Source organism: Aplysia californica, unplaced genomic scaffold (assembly GCF_000002075.1).
Source record: "Aplysia californica isolate F4 #8 unplaced genomic scaffold, AplCal3.0 scaffold00283, whole genome shotgun sequence".
Classification (NCBI taxonomy): domain Eukaryota; kingdom Metazoa; phylum Mollusca; class Gastropoda; order Aplysiida; family Aplysiidae; genus Aplysia; species Aplysia californica.
The window spans coordinates 177594-193757 of record NW_004797553.1 but is presented as its reverse complement, the minus strand read 5'-3'; the positions used below and the strand labels follow the sequence as shown (position 1 = coordinate 193757).

At 39.6% G+C, this 16164-nt stretch overlaps 1 protein-coding gene across 1 annotated transcript in view; it reads left to right on the top strand.

Moving 5' to 3' along the window:
* The first annotated feature begins 317 nt into the window (after nucleotides 1–317).
* Nucleotides 318–16164, top strand: part of LOC106012179 — a 31868-nt gene continuing 16021 nt past the window's right edge. The window contains exons 1-8 of the mRNA XM_013084294.2: nucleotides 318–487; nucleotides 1547–1646; nucleotides 6378–6525; nucleotides 7845–7982; nucleotides 8445–8674; nucleotides 10120–10259; nucleotides 11586–11782; nucleotides 14840–14925. Of these exons, the coding sequence (XP_012939748.2) occupies nucleotides 318–487; nucleotides 1547–1646; nucleotides 6378–6525; nucleotides 7845–7982; nucleotides 8445–8674; nucleotides 10120–10259; nucleotides 11586–11782; nucleotides 14840–14925 (1209 nt within the window). The remainder of the gene's footprint in view (nucleotides 488–1546; nucleotides 1647–6377; nucleotides 6526–7844; nucleotides 7983–8444; nucleotides 8675–10119; nucleotides 10260–11585; nucleotides 11783–14839; nucleotides 14926–16164) is intronic.

The window sequence follows — 16164 nt, the reverse complement described above, 5'->3', positions numbered from 1 at the left end:
GGGGGGGAGGGTCCAAAAATAACGTGGGCCGTGTTGAATGCTTTTGAGAATTCCTCCAGTTAGATCTAAATTAAAAAAATTCTTGAATCAGCTGTATACATTTTTAATCCCAAATAATTTCTTAATCTGTGGCATCTGTTGCAAGTGCCAAAACATGATTTTAATATCGCAATTCAGATTTCAATTGTTGAAAAAAAAGGTAAGAAAATATACGGAAAGCAAGGAGAATTGTTAAAAGAATGAATTGTACTTTTACTAAACGTACTATAAAATATTTCATAGTTTAGCTTTGTTTGTTTTTTTGTCTCACAAGAGCAATGTCCACTGCAACGACTGTGCGGCTGATTTCTCTGACCCTGTGTATGACGTCACTGGTCAGTCGTGGCTCCGCTCAAGTGGTCAGTAATCATGTCCAGGATCCGGGGGCAAAAGGCGCCAAAGTGGTGGAGGCGGTCATCCAGACGATAAAAGACGTGTGTCTCTTCAGGTATCAGCACTTCTTTCCTACAGAACTACTGGACAAAGGGGAAATGTAGACACCCACATTCTGCATAAATACGTTAATGGCATTTTTTTTTTACTTATGACGTCACAGCGACCTAATGTGACGTCACGGAGGGTGAAGATCCTAGATGTTTGTCAGGTCAAGTAGGTTTCAGATGGGGGAGTTAAAGTTTACCCGTGGGTGGTTGGCAGGTGCTCTGGTGGGGTTTGCTTTTTCTTTCCTATCAAACATCTATCGTCCTTATCTCCCCTTCTTCTTTTTTAATGAATGTTACTCTCTTGTTACACCTCTAATCTTCTGGCGCTCATATGACCTTATGCAGTTGCGAGCGCCGTAAAACCTCTACTAAAACTTTTTTAAAGTTTACGTTTACGTAGAGCATTAAACCATCTGGGTCAGAAGAGAAAGTGCTAAGAGCACGGAGCTCATTCTGTATCTTGTATTCCAGACGGAAATAAATCAAAGCCAACATTCTTATCAATACCAGTAGTGCAGCACCCCGTCCCACCCCACCTCCCCCCTTCCAGGTGGCGTCGGTCGATAGCCTATTGCAGTTAGGCTCCCGGGCACGTAATCATGAGATTGCGGGTTACGGGGGTTCGAGCCTCAGCTCGGTTCGACGTTGCACTTTAAACACATTTCCCACTTGTCTCGGTCCTTTCGGAGATGGACGTTGAATTCGGAGGTCCCGCCTCTTAAATAATCTAACAGTGTTGATAGGGGCGTTAAAGCTATACCATTTACCATGTAACTCTCCTCCATTATCAGTTGCAATACTGAAGTGGTTGTCAAATTCGCAATGTCTCCAGTCTAGGGCAATGCACAAGCACAAAACAATGTATACATAAATTGTAATTTTTGGGTGTGCGTTTGTGTGAGTGTGTGTGTGCAAGGGGGGGGGGTATATATTTTTTGTTTTTTAAAAATAATTTCTCTGTGATGTTGAAAAGCATTGTTCTCTGGATTTTATTTGTAATTTTCACCTCCACGTACCTCCTCTCACCCGTCCCCACTCCGCCCCCCCCCCTGCCTCCCACAAAGCGATGACTACGACTTCCTGAGGCGTCTGGCGTTTGTGGAGACCCAGGACGGAACTGACCGCATGACCTATGTCCAGGGTTTTGACGGGGGCATTTGGCATGTGAGATTTTCATTTGTGGATAATAACGTGTTATTAAAAAAAACGGCTACATGAAGAGAGGCAAATTTTACAGGAAGGATAAAAAAATAGTTATTGTTAAAACGCATTGCGTAATCTTACGTAATCTTTTTGTAGTAAAGGTTAAGTTATATATGTTGGGACCAAATACTCCCTAACCCTAACCCTAACCCTAACCCTAACCCTAACATTGGTGCGTTTTTATACGATACCTACCCGTAATTAGTAATACCTGTGATTATTCGATCATTATTTGATAAATTCCTACCTTACATTATTCGATACTCTTTAAAGATGAATATTTATTGATACCTCCTTATTTGATACGGTCAGTATTCGATAATACTTTTCCCTAGTCATGAGGTCCCTTAGCATCTTATTTTGATTGCTACTTTTGCCTGATCATTATTCGATATCTCCTTAGGTTTGACATTATTTGTTTTCCCTTCATCCGGTCTTTATTCGTTAAACTTCGACACCTGCTTTACTTTAAAGACTAATCTATACGAATTTGAAACTTTCAACATTATTATCATTGTATGGTTATAGTTATCATCGATTAAGATCAAAGGTTCGATACCAGCCAACTTTACTTGTATTCAGTATTAGATAACTCCTAGGTTTCTTCATTGCACCCTGCCATTATTTGCTGCGTATATATGCAGTAACAAACAAGTCACAATGTTTGGCTATTATCATTCAGCTATCTGTGACCTTCAAGTTCAAGCCTCGTTATTCGATTTTTTGTTGATTGTTGATTGTTGATTGCTTTATATTACCTGATATTTTAAAATGATCACCCAATTTAATGAAGTAGCAGAATGCCGCCACAGTAGCGGGCAGTGAAGTGAGGAGACAAGGGACCACCTAACGTGCCATATACATGTTTCAAGTATCTCGATTCGTTTATATCGTCGGTGTACCAACATTTATATTCTATTATGGTTTTGCTTACAATATTTTCTATCTATCAAAATGATCATTTTGAAAAAAATTTGCTTTCTAAGGGCTTACTAAGGTTTGAAACATTTCCTAATATTTCGACATTTCAAAGTTTCTCAATATTTGTCTTTCACTTATTAAAGTGGCTTTTCTGTTTTTCTGTTTACTGTTGGTTAATAAGACTTTTTAAGGTAATTGTTTCCCTTACTCAAGCAGTTATTTCGGGTTGCTGTTACTTACTTCATAAAAGAGGACTCCTCTAGTATTGTGACTGAGTGTTCTACCTTCAAAATCAACTATGATTTGTGTCTAATAAGTCTTAAACATTTTACTTGTGAGGTGATGTTGTGTTATAAAAAAGACTTTTAGGCCAAACGATCGGTTAATGAGACTCGTGGAGCAAGGGCAGGGGATGAAAGGAAATGACTGAGGAAATGGCTTTTGAGAGAGTACTTTACGAAGATTTATGGAACCTGGAGCCTTTATCCGAGTATTCCATTTATTATTACGTGTGAACCATCCGTCTCTCCTGCCTATTCTCCGCTGCTTTCTCTCTCTGTCTTTCTCTCTCTACCTTTCTCTCTCTGTCTTTCTCTCTCTGTCTTTCTCTCTCTGTCTTTCTCTCTCTGTCCACCCTCTCTCTCTCTCTCTCTCTCTCTCTCTCTCTCTCTCTCTCTCTCTCTCTCTCTCTCTCTCTCTCTTTCTCTCTTTCTGTCTGTTTTGTCTCTCTCTCTAGGCTCTCTGTCTTTCGCTGTGTGGTGTGTGTGTGTGTTTATCTCTCTCTATCTCTGTCTCTCGGTAGCACAACTATCACCATCGGGTGCTCTCGTGGTCTGGAGGTTCGATGTTGGCCTCTCATTCAATAGCTTTCGGTTCAGAAACATGGCAGCGACGGAACATTTTCATTTCTAAATGTGTCTCCTTTCACCTCCTTTCCACATCTAACCATGTTCTGTCGTCTGCCTTCGTCTCCACTTTCTGCCCCCACCCCGATACCCTTTGCCCCTTCCACTGGGCACCTGACTGTTTTTGCTGCCTTTCTGCAGCTACTCATTGGCCCATTCTTACTGCTGGTAGGTAACATCTAACAGCTTATGACATTATGCGGTTGCGAACGCAGTTAACACTTGCCAAAACAAGCAAAAATAGTAAAAAAGCTGAACAAGTAACAAACAAAATATAAAAAACCCCTCGAAAAGAAGCAAACAAACAACAGCAAAAACAAAAACAAAACAAAAACAAACCCAAAACAAACAAAACGAAAAACGAAAAGAAAAACAGCACCATCGACAAAGTTGAGCTGGAGATATGGGCGTTCTTGTTTTTGTACTTGTGGTGGGCGAGCCTTTTCCTCGGTTATTTCCCTTCATCTCCAGCCTTTGCATCACGATTCAGATTAACCGATCGTTGGGCCTACACATTTTTTCAAAATACCGTTTCGCCTCTCAACTGAAATGTGGGATTACTTACCGGACCAAGCATAGTTGATTTTGAAGGAAGAATACAGAGTCACAATATCAGAGGACTCCTCATTCATGAAGTAGATTCAATGAAGTATTTAATCAACAGCAGCCCCCAATAAATGCTTGGATAAGGGAGACAATTACCTAAAAAAGTGTAACAATACAACAATGAACAGAACAGTTAAGCGGCTTTAAATAATGAAAAACCAAAACAAGCAAGGAGTTTTTTCGAAATAGGGGAAACGTTGAGATACTTTGTATGCCTTAGGAAACTTTTATTGATTTTTATTTAGAAACAATAAACATGTGAATTTAGTCTAAGCAAAACCATAGTATAATTTAAATAACTGCACATTGACTGCATATACAAATTGGAGTTATTTTAAAAACGTGTAAGAAAGGTAAAGTGATCTCTATCCATATCATTATACCTCATTCAAATTCATGAAAAGTAATTCTGGTTAACATAAGATAATAATACGACGAATTTAATTAGATGTCATGAAAATTATTATGGTCTGACTTGAAAGTTATCAATTAATGTCATGCTAAAAAGTGTCGAAATATGACAGGTCAATAGACATCGAATATTGACTGAAAATTCTGAGCCGGTGGTGAACTATTTAGAGCATAGTAAGATTACATTATCCAGAATATTGACTAGATTTAAACGGAACCTTGATCACAGATCTAGGGAAACTCGAATAGTGTTGGGGTTATGGAGTTATTAAATACTTATTAGACAAGGGAGGTATCAAATACAGTGCCACAGAAATATCCAAAAATGGTTCTGATGAGGTATCGAAAATTGGCAAAAAGAGATATCGAATAAAGGTGATCATAGAGTAATGATTATAGTCAAAGATTGTACATGGCAAGATAGTTCACTCGGCCAAAAAAAGTGTCCGCGCATTTGTTGAGATGTCGCTGCAGTCTTTGTTTTGAAAGCTCTCTTTCGTTTCTCCAGAAGAAGTATAGGGATAGCACTTCCTTGCGCATCAGCAGTTCCGGTTCGCTTAGCGCGGAGTTTTGGGTATATTTTATTTTGATAACCTCTCGCTTCTGGTTCTAAAGGCAAATAAAACGAAGAAAATAGTCGCCCTTTCCGACTGAAGAGGAATTTTGTCAGCGTAACCATTCAAGAAGGCGTTATTCCGAAATTTTAATTACAATTCATACAAAAACCTGTTAGTTTCACTTTTGGTTTTTGTTCCACACAAGAAGGGCAACCCTGTTCGCAAAGCAGGCGCTTTTTCGAAGATTGCGCCTCCGGATCTTGAGGATACTTTTTAAATTGGTTCAAAGAGAGGAGTGAACTATCTTGTTATACAGAATCTTTGTTATGGTACAGAAAACATGCTACAAAGGGTATCAAATCTTCCTAAAACAGTTGAGCCATACAGTAATGTGATGATAGTCGTAATAGCTCGTTGGTTGAAGAACCTCTCAACACAGGGGATACATCGGCCGCACGTGCATTCATGTTTGACAGCTCTTTGATCACCTAGTTCCTAACACACCATGTTCCAAAGTCCGATGGTTGACATAAAAAAAACAACTGCTACCAAACTCTTCTTCTTCGACACACACACACACACACACACACACACACACACACACACACACACACACATACACACACACACACACACACACGCACACACACATACACACACGCACACACACACACACACACTACATGGCGTCGGTGTCCTAGTGGTCAGGCTCTCGGACTCGCAACGGTAAGGTCGTGGGTTCGAATCCTGTCAGGGGCCCCGACGTTGTGTCCTTGGGAAAGGCACTTTACACGAATTTTCCTCACTTCACCCAGGTGGGAATGGATATCCGGCATAGGCAGCGAAAGATCTTGTCAGTTTGCTAGTGTTTGAGCGCTTAATCAACTGCTTGCACTGTATGCTTCCCGTTAGGCTGAGAATGTTTCGGAGTGTGTTCTATGGTCTGCTGGGGTCAGCAGTTTTCGGGGGTAAAATAAGTGAGAAAATGGCCGCCAAAGATTAGTTATTTCCTTAGCTTAAGAGTCCGTGGTAACTGTTCATTTCATCAACGTTTTTAAGAAAAATCCACACGGAAATGAGTTCTTTAATGGGCATGAAAGGTGTTGAGCCAAAAAACAAAAGTTTTTTCACTTTGATTATTTTGAAGAGAGCCTGATTCCACCACGCTGCCTCACATATAGTCTAAAGCGCATAGAGCTTGCTGTTGAGCGGGGATATGCGCTATACAAATGCTATTTCTTATTATAATTACATAATAACGTTATTTCCATTACATTTCCCACACCTCCCAGATTGACAAGTCCCGCTTTGACAGGACCGAGCGGGAGTCCGCTCGCCTCACAGCGGAATACGCCCTTATCAAGCAGAAATTGGGCATTGATTGGTTCACTGTTCAGTGGGCGGATCTGCTCAAACCTTTATACTCCGGCATCGCTGCAGGTTTGTGTTACTAGTTTAATATAATTATGTAGTCTTTTAGTTGTTTACTCTTTGGTTCAGAAGCACTGTAAAACTCTTAGCCGTCTAAAGAGCGGCCCTGTTTTATATCCCTCCCCCCCCAAAAAAAAAGCACCAAAAAAGCACAAAATAACAAAAAGCAAAATAAAATATAAATTTAAAAAATAATAAATAATAAATAAATAAATAAATAAAATTAATTAATTAATTAATTTTTTAAAATAAAAAATATAAATAAATAAATAAATAAAAGAAAGAAAGAAAAGAGAAATAATAAAACAAAATGTATTGGGATACCTGGAGGTGTCATCTCTGACTCAGAGGTTGACGTGTAATGACCCTCCATCCTTCACGGTCGTGAGCTGCCGTTGCACATTCTGCCATACCCAGTTCAGTCCATGCTTTTATGTTGTCCATCCAAGTTATTCTTTGAATGGCAAATGGGTTGATGTAGAGCGGAGTGGTGGTGGTGATGATGGCGGTGATGGTTGTTGTTGTTGTTGCTGTTGTTGTTGTTGTTGTTAGTGGTGGTGGTGGTTGTAATGATTGTAGTGGTGGTGGTTTTGATAGGGAAAGTGAATTTGAAAATTTTTTTGAATCTATAGCAAGTTTGATGTCTTCTGCTTCATTTAAGAAAACAATTATTCTTTTCTTCGATCTTAATGTGTTACAAGTGCCGAAAAAACTCTTACCAACCCCCCCCCCAAAAAAAAAAACACAAAAAAAAAACAAAACAAAACAAAAAAAACACCTAAAAAGCTACTATTTTCCTTACGGCCATGTTACTGAAACTGGATCTTATTGTGTTACAAGTGCAGAAAAAACTACTATTTTTTTACAGCCATTTGTTTGTTTTTTGTAAGTGTTTTACGGCGCTCGCAACTGCATAAGTTCATATGAGCGCGCGGGACACATTAAACTTTTTCAGTTGGTAGGAAATTTTGAATTTTGCCCGGGTGGCGGCCGAAGCCTACTCTTATCGATTTTAGACCACCAAGGGATCTTTAACGTGCGCAACTTGCACACAGGACCTCTGAGATTTTTCGCCCTACTTACAGCCTTGTCACTGAAAGTGGATCTTTTTGTGTTACAAATGCCGAAAAAGCTGCTATTTTTCTAACAGCCTTGTTACTGAAACTGGTTCTTTTGTGTTACAAGTGCCGAAAAAACTCCAACAACCCCCCCCCCAAAAAAAAATAAATAATAACCCCTAAAAAACTGCTATTTTTCTCACAGCGTCTTTACTGAAACTGGACCTTATTGTGATACAAGTGCCCAAAAAACTACTATTTTTTTTACAGCCATGTTACTGAAACTGGACAGCGCCCAGTCACCGCTCCCCTCTGATGTCACAGGCCAGGCCAGCTTCTGGTCACAGAAGATCCACCCTGGGAAGCCCGCGCAGGAGTTTATCAACTCCACAGCTACCATGGAGAAGAGTGAGTGAGAATTCCCTTCGCTTTTGTAGAGAAATAATATTAAAGTGGGATGAGGTGAGGTGAGGTGAGGTGGAATTTTTTATAGTAGAGGGTTTTAAGGCACTCGCAACTGCATAAGGTCATGTGAGCGCTGGGGTGGTATTAGGTGAGGTGAGATGAGATCAAATAAGATTAAATGAGGTGAGGTGAGATGAGGTGAGATGAGGTGGGGAGAGGTGGAGTGAGGTGAGGTGAGATCAGATAAGTATAAATGAAATGAGACGAGGTGAGGTGAGGTGAGGTGAGGTGAGGTGAGGAGAGGTGATATGAGACGAGGTGAGGTGAGATGTGGTGAAGTGACGTGATGAGAGGTGAGGTGGGGTGAGGTGAGTGTTTCTACAAATTTATTGCTTAACAAACGGAAACCTAAACTTTTGAAATAGCACGGATTATTTTTCCACCCTTTTCTCTCTTCTCCTCCAGACTGTGCTCGAACTGGGAACATCGACCTTTTGTTCGTGGTAGACACGAGCTCCATAGTGCAGCAGTGGTCGCCCGTGGCAGAGTTCATGAAGACCGTGGTGGCCTCCCTTGACAAGGCGAATGGCTTGGGGCCCAACGCAGACAGAGTTGCCCTGCTTACCTACAGCAACCGGGCTATACTGGCTTTTCCTTTCAGCAAGAGTACGGATCTGCAGTCACTTACAACGTTGGTAGGTTTTTCTCAGTTTGATCTTTTTTTTTTGGTGTGTGTGTGTGTGTGTGTATGTTATTTTTCTTTGGTTGCTTTATTTCTAAAATCTAGGATTTTTAATTTTATTTTGGCCCCCATCAACACAAACTAGCGTTCAGCTGTGAGCTGTGCATGCGGCTGTTTAGACTACACAAACTAGATAATTAACTCTTTCTAAGCCATGACCCAGCACATCGGTGTCTCTCTTATACGACTTTTTGACTCTGGTGGTTGGAGGGCACCACTGATAGTTCCTTCTTCTTAAATTCTACACTTTCCTTCTGTTGTTTCAAACTGTCTGTCTTACTTTTTCCCAACACTATTACATGACCATAATTGTGTCGATGATTCGTGGTACAGAAAGAGTTAAGAAGGCAACCTTCCGACCATGCCTATCAGGGCCTTTCGAAGCTGAGATGGCTACTCCATTCAAGAAGAAAGACCAAGGTACTCGGTAAAAAAAAATCATTTCAACCCAAGAATCGAACTGGGGTCTCCTACGTGATACAGTGATGCGCATAACCGCTATATCACACACTCAGGTGCTTCTAGAAAAGTTAGTAATATGTTTTGTACGTGTTATGGACTAATGATCTAGTGATAGATAGATAGGTAGATATAAGATAGATAGATAGATAGATGGATATATATAAGATAGATAGATAGATAGATAGATAGATAGATAGATAGATAGATAGATAGATAGATTGATTGATAGATTGATAGAATACGCTGAATTCCAAAGCTTTTTGTTATCTTGCCTTTTTAAAGATAACTTTAAGTTGTGAGTTAACGTCTATTTTTGTAATATGTAGGAGCTAAATGATATCCTAAACGGACTCCAATTTTTGGCTCTTTGTGAGATTTTAGCATCACTTTTAAAAGCTGTTAGCAATATTATTCTTCCTTTTTTAACCCAAAATTATTACTGTCAATTCTCAAGTTCCGTGGAATTTCAGTATAATTTTGTATCAATTCCAATGTCTGTGAGTGAATTTCAGTTCTTTCCGAGATATTTAGGTCAAAATCTTGAAAAAAAAGTCGTACAAGGTAACGCGAGTGAAAGTGTCCGCGAACGACTGGTACAACAACATCACCGACACAAACACCACCACCAACACCACAACCATTACCATCAACAACAACAACAACAACACCAACTACAATAACAAAAACTACCACAACAACTTTTGTATGTTTGTTACTCTCTTGTAAACTGCTGTTTCCGGGGTGCCTTGATAGTCGAAGCAGACATTGTGCTATTGAGGTTAAAGAGGCCAGCAGAGTAAGCTTGATTCTTCATTTTGAACTTCTCTGTTGACATCCACCCCTTGGCGCTCATATGACTTTATACAGTTGCGAGCTCCGCAAAACCTTACTAAATCTAAACGAACAATAATAACAACAACAACTACATACCTACAGTTAGACCTGGCACCGAGGATTGGCGGGACCTCCAACACCACAGACGCTCTCAAGATGGCGCGCTCCCAGGTATTTCCGGCCGGCCGCGCAGACGCAGAGAAGGTCATTGTGCTCATCACCGACAGCAAGTCGGACGACCCGTGAGTTGTACATAGGTTTTATATAGAGTGCTCATATAAATAAGTCTGTCTGTCTGTCTGTCTGTCTGTCTGTCTGTCTGTCTGTCTGTCTGTCTGTCTGTTCAGTTTTAAGGTCGTCTCCATTTTTTCCCCCACTGCAACAGCAGCCAGTTGACTCTGAGTTCATCTCAATTTAATGGTCTTTTCCATTTATCTTGAAGACTGTACTCTATTCAGTCACCTCAAATGTTAATTTCCATAGATCTTAGAGCTTATTCGCTATGAAGTCATCTGAAATGTTCATTTATATAGATCTTAGAGCCTGTTCGCAAAAAAGTCATCTCAAATGTCCATTTCCATAGATCTAAGAGCCTTTTCGCTAAAAGGTCACCTCAAATGTTCATTTCCATAGATCTTGGAGTCAGTTCGCTACACTATAACAGGCTCTTCTCAACGTTTTTCTTTTGATCTTAAAGCCTGTTCGCTAAACCGCTACCTTACAAAAAATGGTATAGGTTTAATATCAACACTATTAGGTTATTTAAGGGGCTGGACCTCCTAGTTTAACGTCCGTCTCCGGTAGGACCGAGCCAAGTGGGAAGTTCGTGTTAAATGCATTTCCCAAGGACACAACGTCGGACCGAGCTGAGGCTCGAATCCCCTAACTCGTAATCTCACGCTTACGAGTCCGGTAGCCTAACCACTAGGCTACCGACGCCACCCCGCTGCCTTACAATTACAAAGTTTATTTGAATAATAATAATAATAATAATAATAATAATAATAATAATAATAATAATAATAATAATAATAATAATAATAATAATAATAGTTAGCATTAAGTATAGCTCAAATCCCCGCTCAACAGCAAGCTCTAAGCGCTTCACAATCTATATTATTACCCAACAGATCTGAGAGCATTCTGAAACAACCTCAACTTCCTGGGAAGCATACAGCGCAAGCAGCCTTTTATAGGCGCTAAAACACTAACACACTGACAAGATCTTTCCCTGTCTATGGCTGGGTACCCATTCCATACAAGCTCATCTCAAATGCTCTTTTCCATTGGCCCAGCACTTTTCAAATGTTTTTTTCCTTTGATTTTAGAACCTGTTTGTTTTTTATCACTTGATCTATAAGCTCATCTCAAATGTTTTTATATTCATTGATCTTTGAGCTTTTTCGCTATACTATAGGCTCTTTTCAAATTTTCTTTTCCATTGGCACTGCAGCCTGTCCACTATACAATAATAAGCTCATCCAAAATAATGTTCTTTTCTTAGATCATAGAACCGGCCCGCTATACTAATAATGAACTAATCTCAAATTATGTTCCTTACCCTGCAGCCTGTCCGCCATGAAAGAGGCGGTGCCGCTCAAGAATGCGGGCATCATGATCTACACCTTGGGCATAGGCCCTGGAGCCAGCAGTAGCGAGCTGCAACAGTTTGCCAGCATCCCGACATGTACCTTCAGCTCTGTCATCTCTGGCGTGGGGGATCTCAACAACCTCCGGCTCAAACTGGGCCGGGTCTCCTGCCAGGGTGAGAGAGAGAGAGAGAGAGAGAGAGAGAGAGAGAGAGAGAGAGAGAGAGAGTGAGTGAGAGAGACACAGTTTGATGCAACAGTAGCAACAACAGCAGGAACAACAACAAAGAGAACAACAATAACATCAGCAATGATAATAAAAAAAATAAAAAAATAATGATAATAATAATTAAATGAGTAATAATAATAATAATAATAATAATAATAATAATAATAATAATAATAATGATAATAATAATAATTGGAAGAAGAAGAAGAAGAAGAAGAAGAAGAAGAAGAAGAAAAAAAAGAAGAAGAAGAAGAAGAAGAAGAAGAAGAAGAAGAAGAAGAAGAAGAAGAAGAAGAAGAAGAAGAAGAAGAAGAAGAAGAAGAAGAAGAAGAAGAAGAAAAAGAAGAAGAAGAAGAAGAAGAAGAAGAAGAAGAAGAAAAAGAAGAAGAAGAAGAAGAAGAAGAAGAAGAAGAAGAAAAAGAAGAAGAAGAAGAAGAAGAAGAAGAAGAAGAAGAAGAAGAAGAAGAAGAAGAAGAAGAAGAAGAAGGTGACGATATTTACATCAACAGTAGTAGCAGCAGCAGCAGCAGCAGCAACAGCAAAGATAACAACAACAACAATAACAACAGCAAAAACAACAACAACAGCAACCAAATCAGCAACAATAACAACAACATTAGCAGCAGAAACAACAACAACAACAACAACAACAATAACAACAATGATAATGAAAATAATACCAATAATACCAATAATACCATTAACAATGATAACAATATATTCCGAGTTGCAAAAGTTCTGTCACACCCATTATATTACGCTAAATTTCGGTATAGCGTTAGAATTGCGGTAAAAGTTTAAAGTATGACTTGTTGGACTTATGAGACTTCTTGGGCAAGAGCAGACCAAATAAATCATAAACCGGAAGTAGTGCGTGAACAAAGTGTTGGTATTGATTTATCTCGGTCTGTATTGAAATCAACGGTTTCTACACACAAAATTTGCTTTGCATCACGTAGACAATATGCAAACACACCTAACACACTATAAAATTTCGTAATTTTTAAAGGTTGGATACCTTTTTCTCCTGTTTTCAAAATTTAAAAAATGATAAATTCAAAAAATAAAAGGGCTGTGTGTATGATAAATTATTTAATCGCGCTTTCTGCTGTTGTAAGACATGTAAATGTTTGCAGAGGAACCATCTAACGCTTGAACAAACGTTTTAACACCACTAGAACTATCCGAGACAAGCCTAGACGTCGTCAACCAAGGGCGACAACTCGACATCAGAATTGGTTTATTGTCAACACCCAAGTTCAAAATCCATTCCAACTTAGTGCAGAGACTGCCAGGCACTTCGAAGTGTCTTGAAACATCATTATTAGATATTTATAAGATCGTGGATTACGTGATTATCGCCCTTTATATGGAACAATTCTAACACTGTTTCATAGAAGAAATCGCCAAATATTGGCCCCACAACATTGTCGATTAACTAAAACTGCTGGCAAAGTGTTCTTTTCAGCAACGGTTAAGGTTTTCAATTCGTCGCCTTGATGGAAGAGAAAAAGTGTTTAAAATAAAAGAGAATAGAAATTTCACAAATCGAACGCCCCCTCCCCCCCCCCCCCAAGAGGCCCAAAGGTGGCTGAAATGTGATGGTAGGGGGTGGAATCTCTGCTTTTTATCGTATACATTTAGTTACCTTTTAAAGCAACCTCAAATAACGACATTATTGAGACGAAATTCTTTGTCACGATGACTACTCTACATGGCACGGATGATGAAATCTGCTAACAAGACAACGCCCAACCACAAATGGCTACAATCAATGAAAACTTTTTCCAAACACATCAAATCGTTGTTCTGGACTGGCCTGCAAGATCCACAAGCCATAAGCCAACATATAAACTGGTGAGGAACTAAAGGCTGCACTCCACAAAGAATGGCAGGGGATTCTTTAGGCAACCATAAGGACTTCAAATCAGTCAATGAACGGATGTTTTTTGTTATTAGTAATTCAAGCTGGAAGAGGCCACAAGCCATACTGAGTAAACTTTGATTTGGATTTTGCAAGAGTCAGTGTGAATAAAATTATCTCCCTTGAATAAGAGAAGACATTTGTCAATTCTTTTTATGCCATGTTGGCAGAAAATGAATAAAGATCGAGTGTACCAAATTTCTTTTGGTTATGTTTAGTAGTAAATGAGTTATTGTAATTTTAAGGTGGGAGTGACAGAACTTTTGCAACTCGGTATAATTAAAAATACTTATAGTGCTGATAATAATAATAATATACTTTCCAAAAACAATTTTTTTAGGCGGGGGGGGAGGGGGATTTTGTTAACAACCTCGAATAATCTTAAGATTTTGATTTGAGCAGATAGAATATTCGTTTTTTTACCTCATGGCTTTAGTAACTCAAAACGGCCCTTAAATGTCAGATAAAACTTTGTAGTTATTCTAAGGTAGTCAAATGATGCTCATAATGATAATATCTCTCACATTCTCACAATCCACAATAGGAGATATTTGGCCAAAAACCAACTTTAGGGTCAAATTTTTACTAGATTTTCATTCAAATCATATTTTTAAAGTTTAGCATGCCTTTTATTATTTCATACCTATAAATTGTTAAAACTTCACCTATAAGCGTGATGTAGTGATTTCAAAGGGCTTGAATCAGACAAGCAACTCATTTTTGTCCGTACATTTCACATTACGATAGGCAAGTATTATGTCATTAATTACATCTTAAAAACAATCAGAAAACGATAAATGCAGTTTTTGGGACACCTGAATAGATATAAGGGTCTTGAACATCTTGCTCTCACTAACAAAAATGAGGGCAAACGAGGTAGGGGTAGGCCCAGAACAACATATTTAACGAATCTAAACAAATGGGTAACAGGGAAAGATCAGGGAAACGTAGCTTTTTTTAGAACATCCGAGCAAAGGAATGAATGGAGAACCATGATCGCCGATGTCTGTCCCAGATCTGGCACTGGATGATGATGATGATTACGTCATTTCTCACCCTTATTTTTGTCTTTTTCCCCAGCTCCCGAGAACCTGCAGGTTGGAGAGTACACATACCCGTGCTCGGAAGAGTTTAGGGGACAGCTGCCTCCCAAACACAAAGTCACGGTCTGTAAACTATATCTGATAGTTTTTAAAAAACGTTTTAGTATAGGTTTTACGGCGCTCGCAACTGCATAAGGTCATATGAGCACCAGAAGATAAGAAGTGTTACAAGAGAGTAACAAACATAAAAAGGAACAAAGGGAGAAAAGGACGATAGATGATTGATAAGAAATAAGAAGCAGCAAACCACACCAGAGCACCCGCCAATCACCCACAAATTATATCTGAGATTATTATTGGTTATATTACTTGATGGAGGCATTGCGCTGCCAAAAGCGAAATGCTCGCAGCTAAAGGGGTTTGTAGCAACAACAAACAACATCTGTGATTATTATTGTTTATATTACTGTTCTTTTATATTATGCATGTGACTGTAAGCCTGCGTGTGTGCATGTTTCTTTGGGTTTTTTTTGGTGTGTGTGTGTGTGTGTGAGTGTGTGTTTGTGTGTTTGTGTGTGTGTGTGAGTGAGTGAGTGTGACTGCATGTGCGTGTGTGTGTGTGTGTGTGTGTGTGTGTGTGTGTGTGTGTGTGTGTGTGTGTAAGTGTTAGTAAGTTATAATAAGATAATATAAGATAAATTAAAATGACTGAATATTCCAGGACATCAACCTACAAAGATTCAACAGCAAAACAGAGCTGCATTCATTACACTCGTCCTTGCCTGTAGGAGCATTTTTACCAGAAAAAGGAACAAATGAAAGAACATAATTTTCGGTTCGTCAAAACATTAGAAAGCATGTTGCGTCTGCAAACGTTGATAAAAAAGAAGAATTTACATTCTGTGGACAACAGTGGTTTTCGGGGGGGGGGAGAAATATTTTTTTACCAGAGAGAGAGAGAGAGAGAGAGAGAGAGAGAGAGAGAGAGAGGGGGAGGAGTAGAGAAAGACTGATCACAGACAGACGGGTCAGGACAGACTGGCGGACCGACAGACAGACGGACAGGCAGATGGGTGGACATACACACAGACACACAAACAGAACAGACAGACACTCCGAGAAACCCCCCGCACACGCCACACCCAAAAAGAGGGAGAAAGGAATCCCCCCTATTCTACCCGGTAGACAGAATCAACGGCAAAAAAAAACCACCAGACTTTAGAATAACAAAAGACGCCCCGAAACATTTTAGCCCCCGCTGGGGGTTTTGGCGGGCGACAGGGCGAAGAACCCAGAGAGTACCACACTCCCTCCCCCTCCACAATCTGGAAAAAAAATACCGCACGTTGGCGCCCGCAGAAA